Source organism: Thermobia domestica, chromosome 6 (genome assembly GCF_964235325.1).
Source record: "Thermobia domestica chromosome 6, izTheDome1.hap1.1, whole genome shotgun sequence".
Classification (NCBI taxonomy): Eukaryota; Metazoa; Arthropoda; class Insecta; order Zygentoma; family Lepismatidae; genus Thermobia; species Thermobia domestica.
In genome coordinates, this window is record NC_137459.1 from 93,738,676 (window position 1) to 93,753,919 (window position 15,244).

General features: G+C 36.7%; 1 protein-coding gene across 1 annotated transcript in view; it reads left to right on the forward strand.

The window, feature by feature from the left end:
• Window positions 1-15,244, forward strand: part of LOC145688093 (uncharacterized) — a 76,059-nt gene that overhangs the window by 26,924 nt on the left and 33,891 nt on the right. The window contains exon 2 of the mRNA XM_081761827.1: window positions 8,557-8,702. Within this exon, the coding sequence (XP_081617953.1) occupies window positions 8,557-8,702 (146 nt within the window). The remainder of the gene's footprint in view (window positions 1-8,556; window positions 8,703-15,244) is intronic.

Here is a 15,244-nt window from a genome sequence, read left to right on the forward strand (position 1 = left end):
TCCGTTTTGAAACTTCTAAATCATGTAGGCCCATATTTTGTTGTTTGGAGTTTCTATGTCGAACCTGTTTCCACTGACATTCTTGTTCAACTGTAGTAGCGATCAAGAGTATGTTACAGGAGAAACTCTTACTAACATATTACTTTTCTCTTTTGCACCTGAAAACTAAAAGATGGCGGGAATGTGTTTCAACTTTTAGGGTATGTAATACATTGTAACTTCCGTAAAAATACGTGTTTTAAAAGCAGTAAGAATAAAAGTATAATAACCTTAAAGAACTAAAATTGAATAGAATTGTGAGTAGGAAGATGACCTCTTTTATCTCGAAAATGGTTATGTATGCGTACCCAATGCAACATATACTACGACTAAACAACAGGTGTAATACTTGTTTGTCCTTTCTACTTATTCTGTGTAACACTTTCTTCTTTATCTATTTCATCTCTTACAGAAGATACTTGGGGGAATACATCCCTCGTCATAGACGTCAGTGTAAAAGACTGTAACCAAAGTTCGACCAAATATTCAGTTGATAAATTTGCGAGGGACAGTAAATATTGGGTAATAACACCATCCTGTCATTTCCATTTCAATTTGTATGGACAAGGTTAAGTTAAAAGTACATATTACTAAGTTTAAATTATTTCTGTATTGAAAGTCATTAGTAGAGGATGCTTTAAACTATGTACGAAACATCCCGTCATTACTCACCAAAAGTAGTGCAACGTACTCATGGAACAAGCATGGGAAAGGAGGAACTTGAAAAGAATATTGTGGGAAATTTGTGGCAAAGAATTGAGTGATGAAAGCAGAGAAGTTTACAAAAATGTACCATAGAGCATACGTCAAATAATTAGAAAAACTATATAGTTGCTTGTGCACGAAATTATTGTTTTTGAGATAGAACAAAAAGTCAGTTTCAAATTATATTGGGCCTTATGCAGAGTCGTTCTGACGCGTGATTAATGCCATACTAAAGAGTTCGACTAACATATGTTTCCTGCAGTAGTCAGGCCTTTAGTATGACGCTAATCATGTGTCGAAACGACTATGCAATGCACTGCATAAGGTTCATTTAGTCCATATTTAAAGTTACCTTTATCGCTATTGCTTCTTCCATCCCACTCTTAACTTATTTTCTCTTTTTCTTTAATTGGTTTACAGTTTCGGATCTATTTGCATTTTGTTAGAATGCTAACAGTAAAATTTTCTCCTTTCATCATTGATATCGCGTTTCTTCGTGTATTTTCGGGGAAATATGTAACTAGTTTATCTATTTACACTTGCATTAGTGTTTGACCATGCTAGAGTGTAATCACTGTAGTGCTGAGCCGTAGCTGCTAGGGGCGAGCAGGGCCGTTGCCCCGGGTGCTGATAGCAAAAGAGCGTCGAACGAGCAAGAAGAAAAGGCTGTGCTAGTATGTAGCGGACGCCCAAAGTAGCTTATGATCTCAGTGTCTCCGCCCAATCTTGATATGTGGTGGTGGCTCTGTAATGCTGTGGGCTACAGTTTCCTGATTTTCATTCTCTCTTGTACAAGCGCTTACTGGCCGCATCACTGCGCGTAATTATATCGCCATTTTAGGAGCAATGTGCATCCTATGGGCCAGAGTTTCAAAACAATGACGCCATGTTCCATGATGATAATAGCCTATACACACTGTTGAGACGTGGTTTGAGGAACACCTGTGGTCCGTTTTGGAGTCTAGGGCCGCGGTGGCTCGGTGGTAGAGCGTTCACCTCTGGTGCTTGGGGTCGCGGGTTCAAACTCTGCTTCCGCCAAGTGAACTTTGTGGTGGACAAACACCATGTGCGTGGGTTTTCTCGGGGTTCTCCCGTTTCCTCCCACTTTCTTCATTCCACCATTTCATTCATTTCTCATAATCACCGTCTCCCTTAGCCTAACCGGCATAATCGTGGGACGTAAAACTCAAAGATTTCATTTCCGTTTTGGAGTCACGAGAATCCAGCGCAGATTTCCGCCTCCAATCTTCTCTCGTGGAACTGAATGATGCATTTCACACAGAATGGTTTAATCCGTTACTTCCCAGAACTGAAAATTTGATTGAATTTCGATTATGTTGATGTCATACAGTCAGGTACCCTTCACATGAACAATTTTGTAGGTATATTATGTTTCCGGTAATTTGTATCAATATGGCGGATCCACCCAAAGATGGGAGGGGGGTGAAAATGAACTGGTAGAGGTTTTCTTTCAAGTAATGCCCCACCACTGGGGCAGTGGGAGCAGGTGAGTAGGGTTTTGACTCAACATTCACGAAACAATAGATAAATTACTATGATGAGATGGGCAGTGGGAACGATTGAACAGGTATAGTTGTATTTCGTTAATACAGTACGAGAATACAGCTTCCATTGTTGTTCTGAAACGTTACCTATCCTAGAGTGTCCTCTGTGTTCTGCAATATTTTTATTGTACACATTAATTTTTTATACAGTAAGAATGGAATTCGTTTCTTCTTGGGTTTCGGTGATGCATTTAGGGGCCGTCATCCTACTGTACTTCTTGAGGTAGGTGTTAACGATGTATCTTGTAAAACCAAGAACATCCTCAATGTCTTCATCTTTTTTCTGGTACTAGATCTGTAATACCAGTATATTTGTACGTAGTATGGCTGGTGCTTGTGACTGACTGTTATAAAGGTTATTTGTATGTGGATTTAGTCTTCTACGCTGTCTTCATTAAAGTGATTATCTGGTGGTTGGACATATATATGTTCATCCAATAGTGGCTCTACCTTTTTTACTACTACTACTGCCACCAAATTAAACTGTCAATACGATAAAAATTATAGTTTACAAGCAATTTATGGTCCTCAGTGGAAGTTTATAAGCGACGTTATATGCCTTGGTGCAGGTTTATTAGCGACGTTATATTCTTTGGTGCAGGTTTATTGTATGCAGGCCTTAATCGTTAGGGCTATACATAAAACTTTCTCTAGTCAGTGTTCAAATCAGGGTTGGCAAAAACCATGTTTTTTATTGAAAAAAAAAAAAACAAAAAAAAACTTTTTTTGTTTAAACCAGGATTTTTGGTTTAAATAATTTGCTCTATATATTCATATCATATATGAACAGAAATAAGTTTGTCTCGCCTTGATGTTATTATGCAAAAACCGGGTTATGCTGGAAGGGGTCACATAAGCTTAAAGCGGAATAAAAACTGCTTCTCGCGTTACATCCGAGAGAAATTGTCCTCCATTTGAACTCGGAACCAGGACTAATTGGCCACAAATGCGATACGTCTGCCGACTCACTCACGAAGGAATCCTGATAAAAATACGTTGTAATGATCTTTACATGCTTCTTAATATAACTGTCAAGAGTCATTTCAGAAGGACAAAAAGATAAACAGTTACACAAGTGAAACCATTATACAGAATTGCATATGGACAATTTCAAAGTACTACGGAGTACAGAAGAACTCATTTAGTTCAAGTTAGTTGACAACGACTTTTATTGGTCCAAATTAAAGAAATACAATGACTTAATTTGCGTATCAGTAAGAAAAGTGAATAAAGATACGAATTATTTGAGTCCACTTTGACTCACTCATTTATACATAAATAGATACCCAAGATGCTTCTCATTTCACTAAATGCCTCTCGTGGGGTCTGTATGACCCCCCCCCAAAAAAAGTACGGCATTTCGATGTATTTTATCAATTGTAAACATTGAAACGAAACAATATTTATAATTTTTCTTTGATTGCAATTACATAACAATAATAACAACTACAAAAAAATCACAAAACAAACATTTATAAACTTATATTTAAAAAAAAATGCTTTTGTAGTATAATCTTTTTGAGTAATGAATGGAGAATTTAGGTCTTAATATAATACGAATAATATACGGGAGTGAAACGTGATAACCCACAAATGTGTGTTCATCAAGATTTTACAAACCTTCCACTTTTACGAACATTTATCGTTATTTGGTTTAAACCACCTTGGTTTAAACCAGCCAACCCTGGTTCAAATTAAATTACCTTACAACTACAATTCTTTTTCGCTGTAAAATTTCCTCAAATAATGACAGGGAAACTTGTATATATAAAATCCGTAAAGAAATAAACATCATTGTCTTCTGTAAGAGCATTTTTATTTTCATTCTGTCTGTATATATTTCTACGTAATAGTAGGACGTATATTGGTGTTCCACTTACTGTTTGATGTTTTCCAATTAATAGGTACCAGGTGTATTTCCCTGATTGTGAAGGTTTTGTCAGCTTCCAAACTGACATTATATGTACAATTCACATTATCTAGTACAGCAAAAGTCACGAATATGATTACATTGAATGAGCATGTATTAACAAAGGTACCGTACAACAAATTAGCAACCGGTACAAGAAATATTTGATCAGTACCATTGTCGACATGTATTTAACAATGTTCGCAACACACTATATACAATTTTTGTTTGACCCATTCGTTTCTTCTTAACTGCTCTAAGTCATCCTGGTGTGCTGTGAACAAGAGATTGGCAAATCTCTTTGTCATTGTCGTGGTATCCAAGTGAACACAATTCCTTCTATCAACTGTGTTCTGTTGTAAATCTCTTCCTCGAGTTTCCTGTTCAATATATGCCGCAAATTGTCTATCGAATTGAGGTCTTCTAGTTAGGACACCACACTCTCGAAATATTCATTTCTGCTAGCCAGTTATCAGCTTTACAAGATGCATTATCATCTTGGTAAAATAAATAGTCCATATTAGGTCTTGAGAAGTAGTCTCGAATAGTAGAAACAAATTTTCACTTCAATATGTTTTCGGTATTCAGTGAACCATTGCAGATATCAATTTTACCAATATCCTGCAACGTAAAACATTCCCATAGCATAATACTTCATGAGAACGTTTCGGTAGTGAAAACATAGAGATCTTTCAATTTCCCACTATTTCTTTCTACAGTTTTACATTTGTGTCGTTTCCGACGAGAACAAATATTTTTCACTCGAAAATGATTCCAATAATCTTTCCACGCACCAGGCAACTGCACAAATTCGGTGGTTTTGCCTTATTTTTACTTCGTCAGCATAGGTTTCTTACGAGAGATTTTCTTCGTAAATCCGAGAGATTTCAGTCTAGAAAAAATGATTGCATAGTTTAACGTAACATTAACAGATAAACAGTTGAACGACGATAGCACCACTGTGTTTAAGAAAGGACTCAACTTCGCACCAACACTCAAGTTCATCCTACCGAGGAGATCATATCCACGATTAAACAAACCATCAGACACGTCCACCGAATGTGAGTGACGAGATACGAGTTGAAGCCAAACAGGTCCTTTCTAGGGCCGTTCTACAAAATCCATCATAACCAAAGCAGAACTCACAAATATTAAATCGCTTCGTAATAACACAAACACAGCAATGCTGTCACCTGACACGCAAACTTACAAGGAAAAGATAGTTGACCTGCGAGACAACCCGGCCTACAAAAAGCTAACCGAAGATCCAACATCAACCGTTGAGAGGAAGACCAGCCTGTTGCTGAATAAGTCTGGGCTTCTTGAAGATCTGCGCAAGAGCCTGTCTTCAAAGGGGAACCAATCACCTCGACTCTGTAATTTACCATAAGTTCACAAGAATTGTATGCTTCGAGGCCTATTGTCAGCGCCATAGGGAGCCCAGCGTATCGCCTTGCAAAGTATCTCACGTCAACTTCAAATCTATTAGTTGAAAATTGTGAACATCACATTAAAAATTATCTGATTTTGTTAAGATCCTGAAGAACCTCAAAGTGAATCCAACGACTTCTTAGTCAGTTTCGTCGTAGTTACTTTATTCACAAAAGTTCCTGTCATGGATACTATGCAACTGATAGGAAATCACTTAAGCTTGGAACTAATTGACCTTTCACCATACCCTGATCTTCACGTCCTTTTTGTATGATGGATGTTACTATGAACAAACAGATGGAGTAGTAGAGTCTTTATCTCTCTACAACCATTACCAACTTCTACATGGAATGCTTTGAACATGAAACTCTTGAAGCGGTAGTTCTTAAACTTTCTTGTTTCTTTAGATACGCCCCCATGGAATTCAAGCAGAATGGATGCTTCCCTTTTCTTGATAATTTTATTCAACGTAGACCTGGTGGAACATTAGAACACAACGTATATAGGAAACAGACATCACGGACTTTTGTCTCAGTGCAAGCAGCTGTCATCACAGGTCACATCATCTTGCATTTCTAAACACCTTGCCCCTCACAGCAGTCTCAATAACTGACCAGGAAGATTGCTCATCTTTGTTCGACACTACAAGAGAATGGTTAGAGTCTTGCAGATATCGACATAGCAATAAAAAGACTGTTACTTCCCAATACAAAGTGACTGAAAAAGTCAGCAGTGAGAATTATCTCTGCACTACCGTATTACCTTTCATCGGCCACACCTCTAGTAAGCTCAGCAAAATACTTCCCAGGCATGGGTAAGAATTATTCTCAAACCAGTTAAGGACAACTTGAACCTGCGCACTCCTGGAATATATCGTACTCTGTGAATGTGATAGATCATGGCTGGAAACTGAACGTACCATCGAACAAGGATGCAAAGAACACAATAGCTATATCAGACTAACAGAGTTCAACTTAGATTTGAAACATAGTCAGTTTTACAAATACTACCATAGTAGCGAAATACAGTTTTTTTTTTTTAATACAATAATGAAGAAAGCGATAGCCATCTCACGTGAAAGAAACAGTCTCAATAGAGACAATGGGTTTCAAGTCAATGCTACCTTGTTGGCTCTTTTCAGGAACAAAAAAACATGTTCAACAAAAACACTTCTCGTAACCACAAAAACAGTCGCGAGCCGTCGTTTCCCTCAGCCAATTACAAGCTCCCGTTTATAGCACCGCCTCTGTATAGTCACTATATGTATACCCACATATCTCCCCTGAAGATGAATGCAATGTCTGTATTCGAAACGTCGGAAGTCAACATTTTCATCTGGAAATATTAAATTCTATCAGCGTTTGTTATCGTTTACATTTCATTGAACGAATTTAGCTCTCTTAGCGAACACTGAATTGTGAGGACCTACCAGATTTATCAGATATATATATAAACTATTTAATACAGTCTGCTAATAAGGTACGAAGAACTAGTGAGACTAGTATAATACAGTATTAATAGTGGAGTTTCCAAATACAGCATCGCTATATCTAAGTTCTGGAAGTTCAAACATTCAGTAGTTTTCCTCTTTGTGAAAGATAGTCAGTTTCTTCTCGATCATGTAAATTCAAGTTATAATACTTTCCTAATATATAGAAATTCTTCGCAGGCGAATAGATTCCGGGTGAAAGTCAAGCTGCTTTTACAGTGATATCATAAACGGGTGCCAGGAAGGCTACACCAATTCAAACGCCAATGGAAAAATGCTAAGTAACGAGAAACGTATGCATATAAATGCAATTTTTCACACGAACAAATTCATATGCTTAGAAATTCAGATAAAGTATACTTGATACAAAGTAAATTTAATATTACTCCGTTCTCTATAGTAGCTACATGCTTTAATCTTATAATGAAAAAAAAACAACAGTAATTTAAAACATACTCTTGTGCAGTTCAGAACGTTGAAGACATGAGTGAAAACCTGTGGTTATACAAAAGTCGGCTGCAGGGCTCCCTCGTGGCTAAGCGGTTAGCATACGCGCCTTTGGCATGGGAGACCCGGGTTCGATTCCCGGCGGGCGCTCATGTGGTTCGGATTCCATGTTACTCAGTAGGTCCACATTTTATATAGCCTCGCTGCTGAACGCTAAACTAAAATCAACTCAACAAAATTCGGCTGCACAACTGGCAATTTGCGGTTGTGCGTGTGCACGCAAGCTTGTTGCCCGGCACGTAGTCTCAAACTCAGAGCATTTTCACTCAAAACTGTAATTATCACTACCTCAAATTATGCACTTTTTATTCGGGCATCGTCTGCAGATGCGTTAATATTGACCAGGCTATTCGTTCACCTGCAGAGATCAGCCTAAGATATGCTGTTGGAATGGTTTCTCACGGTCTCAACAATGCTCTATTATAATACATGAATATATATATGAAAACTCTTTCACTTCACAAAATTATTCCAATGTGCGCGCGCACACACAAAATCCTAATCAGTTTCATTAAAATAAAATAATGTTCAAAACCATGTAAAATAAAACTATTATAAATGTGTTCTTGAGTGATTTCAAGTTACTTGTTTCGTAGTGTAAGTGTATGTTCAGTTTGGAATGTGTTTTTCCATGTCAGTACGTCTATAATAATGTGTAATAAACTTTCGTTTACTTATGATGCAAAGAACGTAGCTTCCAAATTAATTGAATATTCCGCAAACCAGCTTGTGTTACTAAGTTAATAGCTTTTTAAACCTTAACGTTCTTTTAAATTTTATATATGTGAGTTCGCGAATCTTAATAAAGGATTTAAGCTATTGAGTACTTTGCTCAGCATGTTAATAAGTAATTAAAAACTTCAGTTTGATTGTATATTTTTTATTATTTACTTACTTTTTATTATTTTTAGGTCCAACAAAACATTTGAATGGCGATCACCACAAGAAACATCATAAAAAGAAAAAGCACAAAGATCGTTCTAAAGATGAGTTATCAAAAAGTGGTGCTCTAAGTGACGATTCTTCGAGTAAAGGTACTTACGTACCATCAGAAGAGGTAAGTCATTTCGTGAAAAACATAAATTCTTTCTAAGAGAGTAAACAAATATTAAACCGAGCATCACGAACCACGTACCTTCTCACAAGTCCAGTGGCTAGCGCGCGCGCGTTTTAGTACAATGATCCTGATTCGATTCCCAGTAGGGAGCTTTGAAAAGTTAGAACGTATTATGGCGCGGCTTTGTGTCTCATATAGCCTCAATGGTGGAAACGAAGGCTACACTTCAACCAAGCACTGACGATTCCATCTTGGATAGGACACATGCTAAAATGCCCCGTATTAATAAATTTTTACATGGTTTCTTTGTTTTAAAAAAATCAGTAGAATTGAGTGAATTACGTCTCTCAATAATGTTTGTATTTCTTAACTTCAATTCTCGGTTGAAATCCAAGCCCTCACTACCTTATCACTGACCTTTCTTTTAAAATATATCAGTCAGTATAGCAAGTTTAGTAACTGCATGGTCTGTTCGTGAGGTGTACACAGTGCCAGCAATATATAAGGTGTCTCAAAAGTCCCCTGACATAGGATAACTTCGTTATTATCAGAGTTGCAACAAAATGTAAGAGGGAAAACCGTCTCCAAATATGATGTTTTCAATCTAAAGTGAAGGAATTTTTAAAATCGAACCAGCCGTTTGAGCTGCACACTCTTTATGCGCCCAATGTTAAATGAAAATGTGACGTTGCCATTTATGTGGATCCACAACATGAAGTGAATGGGGGCATGTTTGAAATTGGGGCTGGCCATCGACACGTTAATGTAAAAGACAGTAACTTCATTCACTTATGTCTGGATCCAGGTAAACGGCAACGTTGCACTTTTATTTAATATTGGGCGCGTAAAGAGTGTACAGCCCAAACGGCTCGTCCGATTTTAAAAATTCCTTCACTTTAGACTGAAAATGTCATATTTGGAGATGTTTTTTCCCCTTACATTTTGTATTAATTCTGATAATAACAGAATCACCCTATGTCAGGAAACTTTTGAGACATCCCGTGTATATATATTACCCTGTGTTACGAATTTTACTAGCTACTATATATCTGTGTAAGTTGAAATTTTTAAACCTGTATAAGAATAAAGGATCATTGGCTGGAGAATCATATAGTGAAAGTTTTTACGAAACCTAGAATACATTAACATATTAATGTTTAAGCCTCTGGAAAAAAGCCACTTTGAATAAAATCGTTAAAGGACGAAAGTATATAATATTCGCTTATGGCCTACGATATACGTACTCTGTATATATACAGGGTGGGCCATATTGATAGGATATATATTTATATTTTTAATACTGCGAGCAATAAGTCATGCATGTTTCTCATGTGGCTTAACAGGAAATATGAGGATGGGAGTTACTGATACCTGTTTCTTTTAGTGTTACCACCGTCGTGATGTGGGCTGCCGTTGAAATTTCGTACGTCATAGAGGCGTTTCAGTAGTGGTACCTCCATCACAGCACAACACCGTTTCAAACAACATTTCAAGAATCGGGTAGCACCATCCCGAAATATAATGCATGCTGTTCACAGCTTTCGTGAGGTCGTAAAACAAACAGAATCGGTTCCTTGGGACACCACGATCCTCAGGTAGTGCAGTAAACGTTGAACGTGTGTCCAGTGCCATGGACTAACGTACAAAGAAGTCAGCTCGGATGATGTGTCGTCAACTACATATTCTACGTACAAGTGTGCGGCGAACCCTTAACAAGGACTTCACAAAGCCCACTACCATCAGTGAACTCGACAGCATCCGAAGGGAGAGAGCAGCCACCCCTGCAGAAACGCTGCACCAAACTATGCTAAACATGATTGTTAGGGCTGAAGGATGGATGTTCTTGTCAAGGTGATACCCATCTAAGGGATGTAATCTTCAAATACTGAACACAATTCAAAAGTCCCATCCTTTGGCAGTGTTTCACATAGTTATAAATAAGCCCCGGATTTTTATATTTTTACATTTTTTTTTTCCTTTGTATGTACATTGATGAAAAACAGATATGTTGGAAAATTACGATGTGAGGAGCCACGTAAATCAAAATCACGTTATATATTTTTACATATGTTAACCCTTTGACTTTTTTTTTAAATATGAACATTCTTTTATATACATGACTCCTTTAATGTGGGATATTCCTGACCACGGTACACAGTTTTGGAAACTAAACACATTCTCCTGGTTACATCTGACCCGATTGGAGAACAACATGTTTTTTAATTTTCTAAAAACAAATTACCAACGATGTTTGAATTATTCGCGTGGGACACATGTATCCTGTTGGTAGTCAAAGGATTAAGGTCTGTATTTTCCTTCTACTTGTACATATTTTTACACAAAGTCAGTTGCTTTGCTCCTTTTCGCTAATTTTCGTTAAATAATGCATCAATTAAAATATCTGTGGAACAATAATTCCAATGTAATTTAACAATCTGTCATTTTTATCTCATTGTTTCAAATCCGCAACAATCGCCCACGAGATGACGTTGCACTGTACTACCGTGTTTATTTGTTATAAAGGGAAGGAACAGACCATTACTACCCCGTTACTTCTTTCCTTAACCAAAGGGAAAAAACACTTCAGTTTCTCGACCGTATTGTTAGTGTGTACATTTGTAATCGAGTCCTCAGTTTCTTGCTTTCAACGATGGCTCCTTCTTTAATATCAAAATTGAAATCGTGGATAATTATGGGTGACGCTTATACCACAGACGACAAATTGTTGTACGTCAATGCGACAAGAAAATAAGCTGTTCAATGAGGTCGCAATTGGAACAGCACATGAACACTGCTATTCACCGGAAAAACAAGGAGCTACAACGAACCACAAGCAAATACTTTTAACCCAGATGAAACGAACAGCTAAATACGGCAATGAATTTTACAAAGATCTACCCAGTGCATTCATAGCTGTAACATACCGTTATACAAATTGCAAGTTCCAGAGTTTCCATCCTTCTTGGAAAAAAAGAAAAAAAAAACAGTAAGAGAAAAATTTCTGACGAGTCTACTATCTACAAGAACTATTTGGATGTACGCTATGAAGACACTGTCAGAAATATTCGGCCTGAAATTTGTACTTCACACATATGACTTGCAGTGGATTAAACTGCAGACTTATTGGGACGTTTCATTGCCAATCAGGTGGTAGGAAAGCTTAACCCTGATTCGCCGTCACGACCATTTCTAATCTGTTCAAGAGTTTAGGACAAAACAAATCATGTCACAGTTGCACATTTCGTCAGTAATGGACTGAAGAGTGGTTGTGGCCAAAAACTGTTCCTGCAGAAAATGTGCTTGTGATGTGTTCAGACGCTACAGCTTACATGTTAAGAGCTGCCGATGCTTTGAAAGTATTCTACCCAAACTTTATTCACAGGTGTTGTTTGGCCCTTGGATTACATCATGTGATAGAAGAGATGCGGTTAAATTTCCCTGTAGTCAATTGAGCTTGTGTCTTCCATTAAGAAAGGTTTTTTTCTGAAAGCCCCTGGTCGTGTACAGTGCTACAGAAATATGCTGCCAAATATGACTTTATCACCGCAACCTGTTCTTATACGGTGAGGCACCTGGATAGAGGCTGTTAACTTTTACAATGATAGTTTTGATGCTGCAAAATCAGTTGCCGTCACATATCCTGCAGAGTCCAGTTCGCAGTGCGTGAGTCTCAAAATGCGTTCCCCAGCCCTAGTGTTGAATGATCCCTAGTGTACATCGCGAGTAACTTTGGGTGGATTGCAAACACTATCCACAAACTGGAAACTTCTGGTCTTACTTCGAAAGAAGCCGGGACAATAGTGGATGATGCAGAAAAGAGACTAGACATGGTACATGGAGAAAAAGACATGAAGATTGCGTAAGTTCCAGTCAGTTTTGAAGAAGAATCCAGGATACCTGACCTTCAGGACTATGTAGGATACTGGAGGAAGAAGAGACAGAAGTCGCTCAGAACAACAGCCCTGGCAAATGCCATCTGTTGAAGTTCGCGGCTGTCATCTTCCGTGACGTATCTTTTTCCGCCTATAAAAGAATCCTGATTGACAGACGACTCTCCGTAACCGCTGAACATCTGGAAAAATATTTATTAGTTCACTGTGCATCACAAAAGTAAGAACTTTTTCTCATAAGATTTTTTTTATTATAATATGATTTTCATTTTTCCTGCAAGCAAATTTAATTTGTTTCTTGTGAAAATTTGAACTATCTGTGGCAAGTTAGTTAAAATATTTTTTCAGAATTGCATAAATTTGTTCAGAGCAACCGAGAATAAGTAACTGGAACATAAGTAAATGCAACAGTATTTGTTTCTATAAGAAAACAACACAGAAGTACAATAAACATGAAAAATATACGAGTATATTCAAATTTGTTATATATTTCATTGACTTTTTTACACATTTATGTACTATATCGCTACTTTAGAATACATAAAAATCCGGGATTTAGTTATAAATGTTGTGTTCAACATGCTCCACAAATGCATTTTAAATGTGTCCCATCAGTATGGCCCACTCTTTATATCGTCGCATGAGAACCAGACGAACGTAACTCCAAAAATGCGGTTTTCTTTGTCTTCATGTTTGGACATAATTTTGAAAGCCCCACTTGATGTAAATGGAACGTAACGCCATCTGTTCTTCTTGTCAATCATCTGTTGTAATAGCTCAATTATCATCTTATTAAAAACACATCTTTTCTAAGAAAATAATATTTTTGTCCTCTCGCCAGCAAACCTACGAAAATGGAGTTAAGTTCCTCTGTTTCTCATGCAGCGACATATTCGCGTCAGAATAATTTTGTTACATTTTTAATAAGTTGAGGACATATGCTTATGATTGTGTGATTATAATATTCGTGTTAATACTAAAAAATTATCTTTTCCACATATCAAATAGTTGTTTTGCTATTTTCTTAGTTTTCGAATATTTTAGGAGGTGGTTTTACAGTTACGCCCATTTTTCGAAATTTTGGACAAATTATAGCACGGATATTTTTATATACTGGTATATCTTTGTTCCCTTTTCATAGGAAAGTTCTGTTTAGAAAGTTCATTTCGGTATAATCATTCCAAATGTGCAAAAGAAACGTTTTCCATGGCTCCTTTGTGGCCGTATGGTTAGTTAACTTATGTGCCTTTGGCGCGGGAGAGTCGAGTTTGATTCCCGATTGCAGCTCATGTAGTTCAGATCACATTAAGAACCTGCCTTACTAAAAATAATAATAATATTTACCATTTTTCTTTTATTTGTTTATTCATATAAAGGAAAGGAGATAATGAAATGCAACTTACCACAATCATAGATAATATTATTCTATTAAAGAAAATATAAACCTGAAGAATTTTAAGTGTTGCCATCCATAGAAATTACAGTGTTGCCAAAATAACAATTCCCTCAAAATCTAAGTTAAGGCAGCGACTAGAGGAACGAATTCAACTGCATTTGATTGCGTATCATGTTATTTTGGTTTCCTGTGAACTACTTTTTAAATAATAGTTGTATTTAGTTTGTAATAAACAAAATAGTTTTAACATACAGTTATTAAAACTAAATAATAATGTTATTTAAAAAGTAGTTCGCAGGATACCAAAACAGCATGATAGAAACCAAATACAGCGTTCCTTTAGTCACTGCTTTAACTTAGATTTTGGGGAAGTTGTTATTTTTGCAACACTGTAATTTCTATGGATGGCAACACTGAAAATTCTTCAGGTTCGTATTTTATGTTGTAAAATAACATTATCTATGATTGTATAAGTTGCATTTCATTATCTCCTTTCACTTATGAATAAACAAGCAAAAGAAAAATAGTAAAATTTGTATTATTTTTAGTAAAGCAAGCTCTTACGCTGTAGTTCAGTGTCTCATAATAGCCTTGTGACTGAAACAGGCGATAAACTTCACTCGAATCCAAACGTTTTCGGATATTGTGTGTGACATCGCGGCACGTAAGTTTGATCTAAATTGCTTAATTTTAACATGTTTTAGGACAGCCACATCAAAATAGTCCTGAATGAAGAATGCATAAGTATGATCGAGGTTAATCAGCGTTGGTAACATTATAACGCAGAGTTTGCGATATTTTATCATTATTTTATATATTTTCTTTTTCGGAAAGGATTTTCGTGACGAACTTTATAAGCAGGAAAAAGTAATAACTTACACTAATAACACAAATATTTCAATTATACAGCCGTATAGTACATATCCTGCTTTTATTTAAAAACATAAGTATTCTAAAAATGAATATAGAGGATGAGGTAACTTTATCACCTGAAGTACCGAGGAAACTAGAAACGCTAGCGACATATGGTTTGCGGTAAATAGCAATGTCATGGTGTTTGTTAAGCGGAAGTATGATGTGGTATAAATGATATCCACAAATGGAGCTTCTGTTTGCTTCTCTCTCACCCCTCTTTCCAAAAATGTATTATGTGACTATCAACTCAATTCATTGAAATGGATATGTACTTGTAAGTGTTTTCCATCATTTCTTTTGATAATTTACATTGAAGTGTTATTTGAAAACTCGAAGACAAG